This window comes from Camelus dromedarius, chromosome 19, assembly GCF_036321535.1.
Source record: "Camelus dromedarius isolate mCamDro1 chromosome 19, mCamDro1.pat, whole genome shotgun sequence".
In the NCBI taxonomy this organism is placed as follows: domain Eukaryota; kingdom Metazoa; phylum Chordata; class Mammalia; order Artiodactyla; family Camelidae; genus Camelus; species Camelus dromedarius.
This window is the reverse complement of record NC_087454.1, coordinates 36,372,751-36,387,204: the sequence shown is the minus strand read 5'-3', so window position 1 is coordinate 36,387,204 and position 14,454 is coordinate 36,372,751. Positions and strand designations below refer to the sequence as shown.

The window sequence follows — 14,454 nt, the reverse complement described above, 5'->3', positions numbered from 1 at the left end:
CTTAAAGATGACCGGATAAAGAAGATGTGGTTTATTTATACAGTGGAATACTACTCTGCGATAAGAAGGAATAAAATAATACCATTTGCAGCAACATGGATGGACCTGGAGATTGTCATACTAAGTGAAGTAAGCCAGAGAGAGAAATCTCATATGATATCACTTGTATGTGGAATCTAAAAAGAAAAAAAAAAAACAAAGGAGACAAATGAACTTATTTACAAAACAGAAACAGACTCACAGACATAGAAAACAAACTTACGGTTACCAGGGGGAAGGGGGTGGGAAGGGTTAAATTAGGAGTTCAAGGTTTCCAGATGCTCAGTACTATATATAAAATAGATGAACAACAAGTTTCTACTGTAGAGCACAGGGAACTATATTCAATATCTTGTAATAACCCATAATAAAAAAGTGTATGTAAAGGATGTACACGTATGACTGAAACATGATGCTATACACCAGAAATTGACACAACATTGTAAACTGACTATAGTTTGATTAAAAAAAATGAATACATACACACACACACACACACACACACACATATGTATATAAAAACAAGGGCAAAATCATTCAAAAAAAATTGGGGCTTTAGAAAATCAATGCTGCCGTGAAAATCCTATAAGGCTGCCCATGTGAGAATGGTGTTAATGCACGTGATTTCTACAGTAAGGAACGCTAAAAGCTGGTGTCTGTGTCTTGAATGTGTGAAATTTTGGAACTCCCTTCTAAAACAACACTTATTTTGGTGCATGCGACATCCAGCTCTAGTGATCTTCTTGTCTGTCCATCTGTGCATTTCCCTCTCTGTCAACCATCATTCTGTCATCTAACCTTGGGGCCACTACTTACTGGTTGTATCATCTTGGACAAGATATGTCATCTCTCTCTGCCTCTGTTTCTTCATCTGTAAAGTGGGAATGTTAATAATACTGGCCTCATAGGGTAAAATGACACGTGTTGTGAGGATTCAGTGATCTAGTACGTGTAAAAACCGACAACGGTGGTTACATGCTCATTCAGTGTTAGACGTTTCCATTGCTCTTGTTCAAATGACTTCATGCGGTTTGGTTTTTCAGAACTGGTACAGAAAGAGTTCAGACTTTTACATCAGAGAAAACTAGAAATTCTCTCTCCCTCTGTCTCTCTAGTAAGTACCCCTGCCCTTGGTCACTTATTGTCAAGTGTCTTTCTGGAGAAAGTTCGCGGAGAGAACATATCTGGGCGTGGTTTATTGTGAAATAGGTATTCCATATTGAATCAACATCCAGTGAGTGGCAGGCACAACATTAACTCTATGCTGATAAAATGTGGGTAACATAAGAATCTTGCTTCTTAAAAGGTGCTCCCAAAGACAATGGGAAAGGCATGCACACTAGTAATTATCGGGAGATCAATTCTGTTAGAGTAGGTGCAAGGTGGTGTGAGATGAGTAAGCCCAGAGCGCCTGAGCGGTGCCCAGGGATGCCCCACAAGACCTCATGAGGGACTTATGAAAGAATAGACATTTTCCGGAAATGGAGGGTTGAGTGAAGCCATTTCAGACTTACGAGCTCGGTTACGGAGCCAGGTACCGGCCTCGAATGGCTGGGGGTGCAAGTATTCTTGTGTGAGAGGAGTGTGATGTCAGCTGGAAAACCACGCAGGGACCAAGTCATAAGGAGTCTGTGAGTGATGGTCAGGGGCTGTGGTGCTTCTGCGCAGGCAGTTGGGGAAAGGAGTGTCCTAATCAGATACGCATTTTAAAAAGTTAAATTTGGCATCAGAATGAAGGACAGGATGCCAAGGGAGGAAGCTGGAGGCCAGAGTATGATTAGGAGTCTAACCCAACACCCCAAGCAATGAAGATTATAAGATTGGAGAGACGGGAGGTGGAAACCACAATACGTGGCATGGGGCCAGCGGGACTCTGGAGGTGGGAGCATCAAGAATAAGGGGAAGGTGCAGGGAGAAGACGCAGCCACGAGCCCAGCGCTGAGATGCAGCACAGGACTTGATGCTGCCATGGAAACCAGCGCAGGAGGGAGATGTCGAGGATGGAGCCTCCAGTGGGAACGTCGGCACTTCAAGTAAATATCATAAAAGAGGCAAAAGACTTACTGTCAGAGAGCTAGGAGGAGAGCAGGGATGAAGTGTTATCCAAGGACCAAGTTACCAAAGAGGACGTTGAGGGAGTATGAGGGCACCAAGAATGTGGAGGGCTTCTGATAGGCCAGCCAGGCTAGAGGTGGGTCCGTCCGAGGGCGCTATGGATGGATGTAACATAGGGTAGGAGGCAGGAAGAAAGAAAATCAAGAAACATAATAAATTTCCTGGCGTGGACCACTAGCTGAGTGGGGACCCTGTTAACCGAGCAGACAGCACGGAAAGAGGGCGAGGTCAGCAGCGAAAATGGTGGGTAGGAAGGCATCTGGGAAACCTAGGCGCAGCTGGCAGGCGTTTGGAGACTCAGGTCTGTGGGCGGGTTTTTGCGTCAATGAGCTCTAAGGTGAGAATATTACTTGCATCACTCAGGTAGACGCTTTGCTAGGCAGAGTTAAGCAAACACACCAACAGTTGTCATTTTGCAGTGTCTGTTTTGTGCCACACATTCATACATGGACAAAACACAGTTTTCCCTACACAGATAAATAACAGTAATTCCTACCGGGTTGTAGGTAAATTCAGGCGAGGAATTCACTGGCTGTGGGAAATGGGGATTAAGCTAAGGTAGCAATAGCATTTGAAATCCCTCATTTTTGGCGGGATCGTTATTTGTCTGGGGTTTATGGTAAATTTGTTTACCCCCCAAGGTCATATCAAAATTTACGACTGAGTACTCTACCATCACACCTTTCCTACGATTTTTACCTCTTGTACCTTCAGTCATTTGTCATTTTCACTTCCTGCAAATTAATTAACTTCTTGATGCTGTAGAAGTTAACTTCCTGTATCTCCCTCTGGGAATCAAGCAAGAGAGTGTTAACCCTTCCTCCTTTGTTTTGAAACATGGTATCTCATCATATTTGGCTTGTTTAAGCTATTAATGTGCTTAAATGTTAAATTCTATTTTGGATTTTTTCTTTTCTTTTATAGATTTATCTATATTTAACTCCTTAAGGAAATTAACACTCGATTTTAAAGAAAAGGAAACCCACAGTGGTAAAGGGAGTTTTTTGGACTTGATTTTCTTTTGTACCTTCATAGCTAATAAGCTAGATGTATTTATTTATTTGGCTGTTTCTTTAGGGACTAGTGGACAGACTATTGAAGCCCTATGTAGTCTCAGGATATTTTTTTCCCCATGTATTTCATTTTGGTTTTCACCCTTCTTTTTTCCTAAGACAAAATAATTTTTTAAAAAAATCCAACAAAGACAGAGATTAAATTTGCACTGTTGAGGGGCGGGGGAAGGAGGAATTGGATAAAGGCAATCAAAAAGTACCAATTCCAGTTATAAGTAAATACTAGAAATGTAATGTACAAAGTGATAAATATAATTAACACTGCTGTACGTTATAAAAGTTAAGAGAGTAAATCCTAAGAGTTCTTATCACAGGAAAACATTTTTTTCCCTTTCTTTAATTTTGTGTCTGGATGAGACGATGGATGTTCACTAAACTTACTGTGAACATCATTTCATGATGTATGTAAGTCAGAGCATGACGCTGCACACCTTCAACTTACACAGGGTGTCTGTCAAGCCTATCTCAGTAAAACTAGAAGAAAACAAATCATTAAATAGCTAGTAAAAAAAAAAAAACCCATAAATTTGTATGGTTTCCAGAAATTGACCATAAACAAATGGGCGATATTTTCAATATCTGGGGACTGGTTTCAGATATTATTACCATTACGAGGCAAAAAAGGGAATTATGGTGCGTGTGATACCTGCTTTGTGGTTGAGGAATATTTTTCCAGTGTTGGCTGTGGCACCAGACCATTTAGCAGTTTGTGGCGTGACATTTCATTTGTAGGCAGGTTCGTTGACGCTACGACCATGCCCATCTCATTTTAATATTTGAAGGATGGCCAATCAATATTTTTTAAAGATACGAGTCTAATTTCTTCAACCCTCCTCCCACGGGTTATTCTGCCAACCATTCAGCAAACCTAGCTGCAGACCTCGCTTGTTTGGGTACAACATTTACTTAGCTCAGTACCATTAATTTTTATTTCTGACAGAATAAGCATATGGTCCTAACGCTCTATGAAATCAGACTCTTGGAACCAGATTCTGTTATAAATTTCATTGCTCGTCACCTTTTATGTGATGTTACATTATATACATCGCTTAGCCTGCACGAAAAACTGCATAGATGGAACAGATATATTTTGACTTTTAAGCTTTACTTTCTGTCTTTTTTTATAAACATAGAATTCAAATAACCACATACATAGTTTATGGCTTTTCACATACACTTGTGTGTGTTATTGGCTCCAAGGTCTTTATTTTCATTCAATGTTTTCAAATAAGACAAGGATGAATAAATATCCCCATCACTGCCTGATGCAGTAAGACTTGAGCCATCACCTGTTTTGGGATGGCCCAGTTATTAAAAATGATTTTTACATTTTCAAATGTTTGAAAAAAGACTCAAAATGTAATAATATTTTGTTTCATGCAGAAATCATTGGAAATTCAAATTTTAGCACCCATTAGCAAAGTTTTATTGGAATATAGCCCCCTCCACCCATTTACATATTGCCTACAGCTGCTTTCATGATACAACCGCAAATGAGTCATTGACAGAGGACTTTAGTCTGAAGTATATACTGTGTGTCCTTTTAGAGAAAACGTTTGCGCCAGCAAATTAAACTTAGTCTAATGCATAGCTGACTTTTTCAAAAACCTAAATACCAAGAAGTTTATGCAATCAAACAAATACCAGAATTAGTTATTCCTTTTCCCTAAAAACGATACAAACTTACCCATTTCATGTTATTGTACTTACTGTCACAGTACGCTTGTTCATTGCCTGGATAAAGTTAACTCTTTTTGCTATTTCGATTAAGAGAGACGTTTACCCAAAGAATAAGAGTGCTAAGTTTCAAATTCTCTGCCCTCCATTTTCTGTCACTGTGTACATATTTAATGTGTCTTAATGAAGGCGACTGCAGACAGAAATAACTCTGATTGAGGAAAGAGTCTCTGGGTTCAGAACTGAATCATTTTCTTGTTTTCTAGGCTGACATTAAATAAATAATTAGTTGAAGTCACTGTGAAAGGCCGCTAAGACAGGCCCCTTGGACGGCTGAGGTGCCTAAATATTCATTAGAGGCTGAGGACGATTAAACTGGAAGGTGGCACCTTCATTAAACTGGGAGGTGGCACCTGGAAGACAGACCTTCATTTTCACAGCAAACTGCTACACTGATTTGGCAGAGGGATAGTCACATTCATTCCTGGATGAAAACCTTAGCTGTCTTCTTTGAAAATAAGTTCTTTAGCGGCTTCAATTTCCCTACATTTTTTCCTCTTACATATTTTGTGTTGGAAATAGTCAAAGTGGGTTAGCTTTTAGAATATTATTTGTTTAAATTATGCATAAACCCCAAAGACAACAATATAGATTTTCTGTAATGCTCTGTCTTCCTTCAGTTTCTTACTTTATTCCAGATGCAACTTTGGGATTCTCTATTCTTAATTCTTCAAAACAACAATAAAAGGTTATGGGTTTTTCAGATTGTATTCCAAAATAAATAATGAAAACTGTGTACTTCCTTTGCTTCAAATCATTTCTGGAACTCTCTGAGGAATTCATTCCTCAATTGCTCAGATATTTATTGGGTACCTGCTATGTGCCAGGCACTGTCCCTGCCACTTGGGATAGACCAGAGAACCGACAGGAACCCAGCCAGATTTTCACTCTTGTGGGGAACCAACAGGGATCCAGAAAGATTTTGACTCTTGCGGAGCTGACGTTCTAGAGCGAGGAAACAGGCAAGAAACAATGTACATGATAAAGGAGTCAACGTCAATGCCTATTGAAGGATGATAAGCAAAATGGAAAAAAAAAAAAACAACAAAAAACCAAACGAGGGGAGGGCGATCAGAAGTATCAGAGTGGGCACTGCGATCTGAAACGGGGCAGTCAGTGAGGCGTCGCTGTCAAGATGACGCTTGAGAGAAAAGTGGAAGAAGCTATAGGTGTTAGTGAAGTAGAGTTGGTGGGGGACGGTAGGTAGGGGTTGACAGTGAAGACCCTGAGGTGGGAGAGATGACCTGGGTGCCAAACAGCAAGGAGTTGGCACCGACATAGTGGAGAGACGGAGAGGAAACAGGTCAGAGGGGTGATGGGGCCAAAGCACAGGGAGCCTGGTGAGCCTTAGCGATACTGGGAACCTCAGTGGGACGTTTGGCCAGAGAGGGACAGGATTCAGTCGACTCGGTCAAGGTCCCCTCGGCTGCTTTGATGCAGAGGGGCCAGGGCAGAGCGGGAAGATAGCGGTGAGGCTGCGGCCGTGATTCAGTTGCGGGATGATGATGACTTGGACCAGAACCAGTCATGGAGGTGCTGAGGGTCGGTGAGTTTTGGAGGTATTTAATGAAGATAAAATGGGTAAGGATTTCCTGACAGATTGAATGTGGAAGTGAGAGAAGGAGTATGATTTGATTCCAATTTTTGGTTTGTTTGCTTGGCCAGGGAAAGACTATCAGTCATCTACAGGAGGAACAAATTTGTGGGGGTCTGGGAGGGGGGCAATCAGACTCCCTACTCTGGGCATCCAGAGTTTAAGATATTTATTAAAATAAAATCAACCCCATAACATCCCAGTTGGTCCTTTCTGGGTATTTGCCTCATGGGAGAATTTAAAACCTATTGTGTGAATATTTAATATACATGGATATATGAAAAGCCACTGTAGTTTGAGTGAATTACTGAATGAGGGTTTATTGAGGGGCAGGCAGCAGGCTGCAGCACCGTCACAACAGAGAGGATCCAGCCCCATCCTCATTAGAACCTTGCAAGGTAAATGGTCTTGTCTGCATTTTACCGAAGAAGAAACTCAGGACACGTGACTTGCTGAAGTTCACCTGGTTAAGCGAGTGGCTTTCGCTTTGAGATTCGAACTCAGGTTTTACAACATCAAACACAGCCTCCTTTTTCTTTTGTCAGGGATGTCACAAAAGAAATACTAGGATACCTGCTAAGCTGACATTTCCTTTAAAATCTGATTTTCATCTTCAGATTATAACACAAGTGAACAGAAACAAGCCTGTAAGAAGCATGAACTCTATGTGAGTTTCCGGGATCTGGGATGGCAGGTAAGAATTGCCAGATTGGTCCCTGCTTTTCTGCTTTATTATGAATCCTGAGTGACACATAATCTTTGTCAGTAATTTTTCCGATACAGTAACCAATTATTTTTGATATGACTATTCAGTGTGTGGATTATCCACGTCATTTTTATTTCTTCATTATCCTCTCACCACTGAAACATAATTATTAGGGCTTATGGTAAAAAGTAATTATGCTGTAGAATAAATACAACCCTGTGATCTTCAGAAAGTGAAAAAAAGTGCTGTTGTGTAAATATCCCAAATTTTAGTCTTAATGCCAGGTTTTCAGATTAACGTGAGTGATTCCATTTGCCTCCTCTGGTCATAAGGTAGATCTACAGAATAAAAATTTGTTTCTTGTACCTAAAAATCTGATTGCTGTCTTTTACATATGCTTCACAAACAGGGTGAGGAGGAGGATTTAACCAAAATAAGTGTTTAATGGCTCTACGTAGCAATAGTTTGCATTGAATTGTTTGGATTGCTCCATTACAATGGATCCTCAGAATATGACCTGTTGTATTGAGAAGTAATATTAAAATGTAAGCATTTTCAAATTTGTGATAAACCTTCAACACAAACTGTTCAATAATTTTATGTTTGTGCCAAGTTTTGCAAGCCTGGGAAAAAAAATATCAGGGCAACCGTTGCATGCACCAACTTTTTAGCTTCCCCAAATTTTTCATGTACAGTACTCAGGAATTTGCTCTAATTCATTCCTTCTAAAGAGACTATAAAGTTAACGCACGCGTGGAAGGAAAAACAGAACGAGGGACACATACTGAAGCTTTAGGAGGTTGTCAAGCTTCCGAAAGCAGGGACGCATTCTTAAGAAGTAATGGAAATTATCGCAATTAAGTTCATTCTTATTTTCCTTTCTGGTTCACTTGAACTCTCCAGAGTTCATCATTTCCTGTTTAAATGATATTTAGAATGCTATTTCACGATTATGTTTTCATTCATGAATACATGGGTTAATACAGGCAATGCATATCTTACATCGTGACCTCTAGGAGAAATTACAGAGGACAGTTCCTCTTCAAAATATTTATACTTTTGTTGTAAACTTTAACTGAACAATAAATTAAGGGACTGGGGGAGGCTGTCCTATTAGAATAATTGTTGGACCAAAATGAGAAACCAATCCAGCTGAAATGCCTTAGAGTTTTCTGTAAGAACTGCTTTTCTGCCTTTTCACTTTGGTGATATTATTTCTTCTTTTGGGTGGGTGTATTTTAGGACTGGATTATAGCGCCTGAAGGATACGCGGCCTTTTACTGTGATGGAGAATGCTCTTTTCCTCTCAATGCTCACATGAACGCCACCAACCACGCCATCGTCCAGACTCTGGTATGCTTTATTTTTGTAGGATTGAAAGTGGCTTATGATGCAAGCTTCATATGAAGTTATTTTAAAGGCAAACACCCATTTATAGTTAAAAATGCATTAAATCTTCCCACGCTCCCTTGGCACTTTTTTAGGGCCAAAGTAGCAAATTGTGGATGTAGTCGGGAAATTCAGGCGGGTAACCCTGATTCCAGAATGGGGAAGGATTCAGCTGGGAAGTTGGGAGTAACCACATAAAGCGGTCGTTCTGCACTGAGGTCTTCACGATGCACAAGGGCTGTTTCTGGCCCAGCAGTACCTTAGTAATCACGGCAAAAACACGGAACAAGAGCTCTGCTGAATTGCCTCTGAGGGCTTTTACTCTAATTATTCAAGAATGTTCTGTTACATACGTTGGTATTACGGAAATTCTTCCATGTAGAACATAAGCAGAAGGCTGATGTCTATTTCTTGATGCCTTTTTAAAAATAGTCTTTAAGGGAAAAATTAATCTTTATTATTTTTTTCCCTTCCACACTCAGGAATACAGCAGTGATTTAATCTCTAATAATTTAGGCTTATTTTTCTGAAAAAGACAGCAAGATGGGGATTTCCTGGTCTCTAAATGGCTGGACTGTATCTCATGAGCTCTTGAAATCTCTTGAGAGTCTGATGTACCTGCCCAGGTGTGCAACTTGTTGACGTTGACGGGGGACAGCCTCTGGAAGACTAAGGGGGAGGCTCATCGAAGAAAGAGATGATGTGAAATGTGCAGAATTTAGTCTCTACCCAGCATAGAGACTAAACAGGCCAGGTGATACAATTCCAAGTTAAAGTTTGGGTTAACACGAACATTTTAACTCTACATAATTAGGACAGAAGGAAGGGGACACATTAATTAATACCGACTATGAGTATCTTACTTACGTCATGACCTCTTGGGAGAAATTACAGAGGACAGTTTCCCTTGAATCTCTCTTTAGATTCAAGACAATGAAGGGAGTGGAGCTGTTCGGTGGACAGCAGTCGGAAAGCCGTAGGTACTAGAAAAAAGTCTATCTTTGTGGGGGGAGTCATGTTTATGACCAACAAAAAGAGTAACTATTCGAGTCTGTGAGCAGATGACTTCTTCAGAAGGTTACTTTTTCCCCACAATTAATTTAAACTTTAAAGTTGACGGAAAGAGCACCCCAGTTTCCTTCTGAATGGGGAATGGTGTGTGTACATTGGCAGCCTCCATCCTTGACATGATGTTTTGCCGGCATCTTGCTGCCCTCAGAGTTTCTGCAGGGAAGCTAGACCCCAAAGATGCACGCCTGTGACCACTCGTGTGTAGGCATTGTCGGAAACTTGGGAGGTAACTCGGGAGTAAACACGAAACAGAGGGAGAAAACAAATGAGTATTTTGAAAGGTAGTCATGTGTAAATATTCTTTTTATTGATTTTTTTTTTTTTGCTGGAACTTTTTAATTGAGTATAGTCAGTTTACAATGTTGTGTCGGTTTCTGGTGCACTGCATCATGTCACAGGCACGCACATACATACATAGATTTGTTTTCATATTCTTTTTCATTATAGGTTACTACACAATATTGAAGAGTTGCCTGGGCTGTACAGTAGAAACTTGTTTATTTTATATATAGTAGTTAGTATCTGTGAATCTCAAACTCCCCATGTCTCCCTTTCCACCCTCTTTCCCCCTGGTAGCCATAAGGTTGCTCTGTATGACTATGAACCTGTTTTCTTTTGACCGAGGTAGCCATGTACAAAGTATAGAGTCAGTTCCGGGAAGAGGGGAAGTTTTAAGTTCGGATATGCCTTCATCGTTGCTAGCTGTAAGGATAAACAATTCTTGATACAGGATATCATTTCCGGGGAGGGCGGGGAGCAGGTGTGTGGTGCAGGGAAGGGTACGGTGCATTCAGACTTCCTCCAGTAAAAAGAAGGTGCATGGAGCCCAGCCTTCTGTTCGTCTGCATGAGAGTTCACATCCCCTGAGAGCCAGTCACGGAGAGTGATGTGCCCTGTTGGGTCACAGAGGAACAGCCCCTTGTAGCCCGTAGAGAAATCTGTCATTTCAGTGACTCCGAGAGCTTTTTTGGGCTTCTTAGATCCGTATCTAACACATCCAAGTTCCTCAGGCTATGCAATGCTTAATTATTGAAAAAGCTCTTTGTCAAATATTCTCTTCTTCTTTTTTTTTTTCTTTTTCTTTTTTTCTTATAAATATATAACTGCCTATTGCCAGCTTTTAGGACTGTAGTCTACAAGGCAGTGTCTGAAAACAAACATTTTTTAAAACTCTGACGCAGACTTGGACGGGACGGCGGCTGCATCACTGTCCTGGGAGGCAGGGTGTAAGTCACGGCGGACCTTGAGACGTACATGGGAAGGTTGGCTGGTTTGTTGTTTTTTTTTTTTTTTTTCCTGGCATTGTACACTCTCTACGCCTGTTCTGTGAGGGCCATGAAACAAGAAGACAGGCGTGTTTGTTGTTAAGAGAACGCATGTTTGTGACTAACATCTTTGAGAAACAACACATGAATGCTCTTCTTTTTTCTTTTTTTTTTTTTTTGGAGCTGTGGCTTGGAGAGGGGGCCGAGGTGGTGGAAGCGGGGGGTTATCCATCACGGATGTGGGGGAGACGGGAGAAAGCTGACGAGGGGTGCTCTTGCCTCTGAAATTCAGAGAAACCATCCAACTTCCAGTTTCGCGAGGTCTTAGGAAATTTCAAGCCCATGTCCGTTCACCTCATTTTTCCTGCTGTTTCTGTCCACAGGCAGGGCTCCTATATCATCTCAGCCTCCAGGATGAGGTGCAGCCAAGACTCTCAGAGCTGTATTTTCTCTTTGTAGGTCCCCTGGGACTCCGCAGTGGGACTTCCCATAAACTCCTCCGAGGGCTGGCCAGGGTAGCGGGGAGGGGAAGGGGGGACCCCGTCCTGGCGCCTTGCTCGGTTACTGACGACTGAACTGCCCGAGAACAAACCCTTTACTTAAGCATTTCACTTTCCTTGTACTTTTTTAGGCTTTGGGGGAAGATGAATCTTCACTTTGTGAAATATCTAGGCTCCCTGCATCTGATTTAGCTTAGCCAGCTTTTTGGCACTTGTCTAGGGGAGAGAGAAAGTCAAAGGATGCTAAACTCTGGCCAATTTGGTTAAAAAAATTACAGGGAGAAGAGTTGAAATAGTGGCTTTGAAACAAGCACTGGGTTTTACCAGCGTCTCTTTTGCTGTGCTTTTTATGCTTCCTTTACCAAGGGAAGTGAAGAGTTGGCATACTTTTTATGATTTATTGTCTAAGTATCCTTTTAACAAATAATTCTTAGATCCAAATCTTCTTACAGCCCAATCGTGTGGCTTCATTGATTGCATGTGTAACTTCAGGATTTCTCATGAAGTAAACAGAAGCGGTCATTTTAACCGAAAGGAACCCACTACCAGTTGCCATGTTCTCTCCCCCAGGAAAATTCCCACTAAATATTCCATAGAGAGAATTTTCCTTCCTTGGCAGAATATTTTTCAAAGCCCCAACACGTCATTAGAACTGGTGGGTCAACTCTAGGAGTTAATGCTTAAGAATACACCCCACCCCACCATAAATAAGAGAAGGGATGTATGCAGCTTAAGGGGGTGCTGGACCGTGAGTGATAAAACAAGAATCTGCTTGAAAACTGCAGACAGAATGTCTACCTGATTTCTTAACAAAACAAAATGTTCTTTCTGCCCCCAGGTTCACCTGATGTTTCCTGACCACGTACCAAAGCCTTGTTGTGCTCCGACCAAATTAAACGCCATCTCTGTGCTGTACTTTGATGACAGCTCCAATGTCATTTTGAAAAAATACAGAAATATGGTAGTGCGTTCGTGTGGCTGCCACTAACCTGAGAGGATAATGGTAATGAGACAAAGATCTGTATTAAGGTTTATGACTACAATAAAAAGTATCTTTTCAGATAAAAGGGGACTTTCATGAAATTAGTCTGGTTCATTTCATTTCTCTAACCTATGTACAATATCATGTATTATTTTTTATTTATTTAAAGGTCTATATTCTCCTTTGTGGATGCCTTTTCAAGAAAAATCTATTTGATAGGTCACTGCTTCATGCAGTAGATGGCCCAGTCTAACTTTCAATGGGCTAGGCTGAGGCCAATTCCATTTCAACATTTTAAAATATGACTTTTATATAATTTTCTGAAATTAGACAGAACTCCTTTAACTGTTAAGTATTGTTGAAGGAAATGGAACGCATTTGGTTATGCTCTGCCAATGAAAACTATGATAGAGTATTGATTTAGAAATAAAACCAAAAAAAAAAAAAAAACCCAAACAAAAATGCTTGGATGAACACAGTTTTTTCTTTGTGAGTTTCTGCTTCATTAGATAAAGGGAAATGTTGAACTGGATGCGAACAGATACACGGGAGGCAGACCACCGTTGCTGAACGATTGCACGCAATTGTTCTAACTGTTCGCTGTAACAGAATCGGTGTGGCTGCACGTTCCTTCTTGGCTTGAGGAGTGTAGATTCTGCAAAGAGCTCAAAGCTTCAGGAATCCCGCCGAGACAGACTTGAGCCTGGGGCCATCACTTTCCAAGTTCACGCTCAAAAAGCGTAGTACAACCTTCTTACCTCAAATCAGTCATGTCTGCCTATTGTCTAGAACACTGCTGCTGCGGATTTTTTTTTTTCCAGACTTCAAAACAGTCCAAAGTAAAGAAATATTTACACATGTTCCACCTCCCCTCCCCCCGATGAGACGCTGCGTGCATAAAACACAGCCGAGCAAGGAGGCAGCCAGAGCCGTTTTCCGTAGCTCTCTTTTGTAACCGAGCTTGCTGATTGATATGATGCTGGGGGTTTTATTTAGGGTAAAAGCACTGAAACTGAACTGGAGGAAATTACCCCAAATCCCAGAATGGCTTTGACAGAATTGCCATTTTGAAAAGAACAGCTGAAATCCATTTTTCATATCTTTGAGAATGAGCTCATTGAAAACCCTATTTTGGAAGGGGATTCTGTAACCCTTCCTCCAAGCACAAATAATTCCAAATGGGAAGGTTCTGTTGTGTGTATGTGCCTGTGTGTTCTAGCCTCTGAAATTAATTTATTTTCTCTGTCACTCTCTCTGCCTTTTAAGGTTTTTCTTTAACCCACTGACTTTGGGAAGAATGACATTTTGTGGATAACTTGCTATTTCTGTTGGCTTCACAGTTAGCCTTATTACAGTTCATCTGAAGTAATCATAAAGTACCGTTTATTAATCACCCTTTTGGACTTTGCAAATAAAACTTGTCTCAGAAATAGCTTCAAAATGTTATGGGTTCGCTTGTAATCCAGGAATATTGCAATGCTGTTTGAAAATACAGTTTATCTTAAAGTGAATTTGATAGTAACTATAATGGAGTACATTAAGTAATATATTTTTGAACTGATGGTATACCGTTATAAGAATAAGAAACGAAAGTCTATTATATTATTCTCTAAATGTGCTGTTTAAATATATTTCTATATTAAACTTGTGATGTTAGTTTCTACTATGCTTTTTGGTTTGGCTCTTTTTTTTGTAAGCGGGATACAAAATGTAAGTACATCATCATAAACTGAGACTGCAAGAATGGCAGATGTCAAATGTGTGTGGATTACATGTCTGTAATTGCCAAAACTAGTTTCTGTGCTGTGGATAAATAACTCGCTATTAAATGAACAAAGCAACTGCCTATGAATTACAGATTTTCTTCATCTGTTCAAAGAAAGGGCAGTTTTTAAAGAGCAAAAAAATAATTGGGAATGGAAATTACTTGTTCTCTTTCATTTAAGAAGGAAGATATTCTGCATCAGTATTTTCTCAGATGAT

General features: G+C 40.5%; 1 protein-coding gene across 1 annotated transcript in view; it reads left to right on the top strand.

Moving 5' to 3' along the window:
- BMP5 (bone morphogenetic protein 5) overlaps positions 1 to 14,124 on the top strand; it is a 109,545-nt gene extending 95,421 nt beyond the window's left edge. Inside the window, exons 5-7 of the mRNA XM_010995384.3 lie at positions 7,176 to 7,252; positions 8,507 to 8,617; positions 12,328 to 14,124. Of these exons, the coding sequence (XP_010993686.1) occupies positions 7,176 to 7,252; positions 8,507 to 8,617; positions 12,328 to 12,477 (338 nt within the window). The 3' untranslated portion in view covers positions 12,478 to 14,124. The remainder of the gene's footprint in view (positions 1 to 7,175; positions 7,253 to 8,506; positions 8,618 to 12,327) is intronic.
- The last annotated feature ends 330 nt before the right edge of the window (positions 14,125 to 14,454 follow it).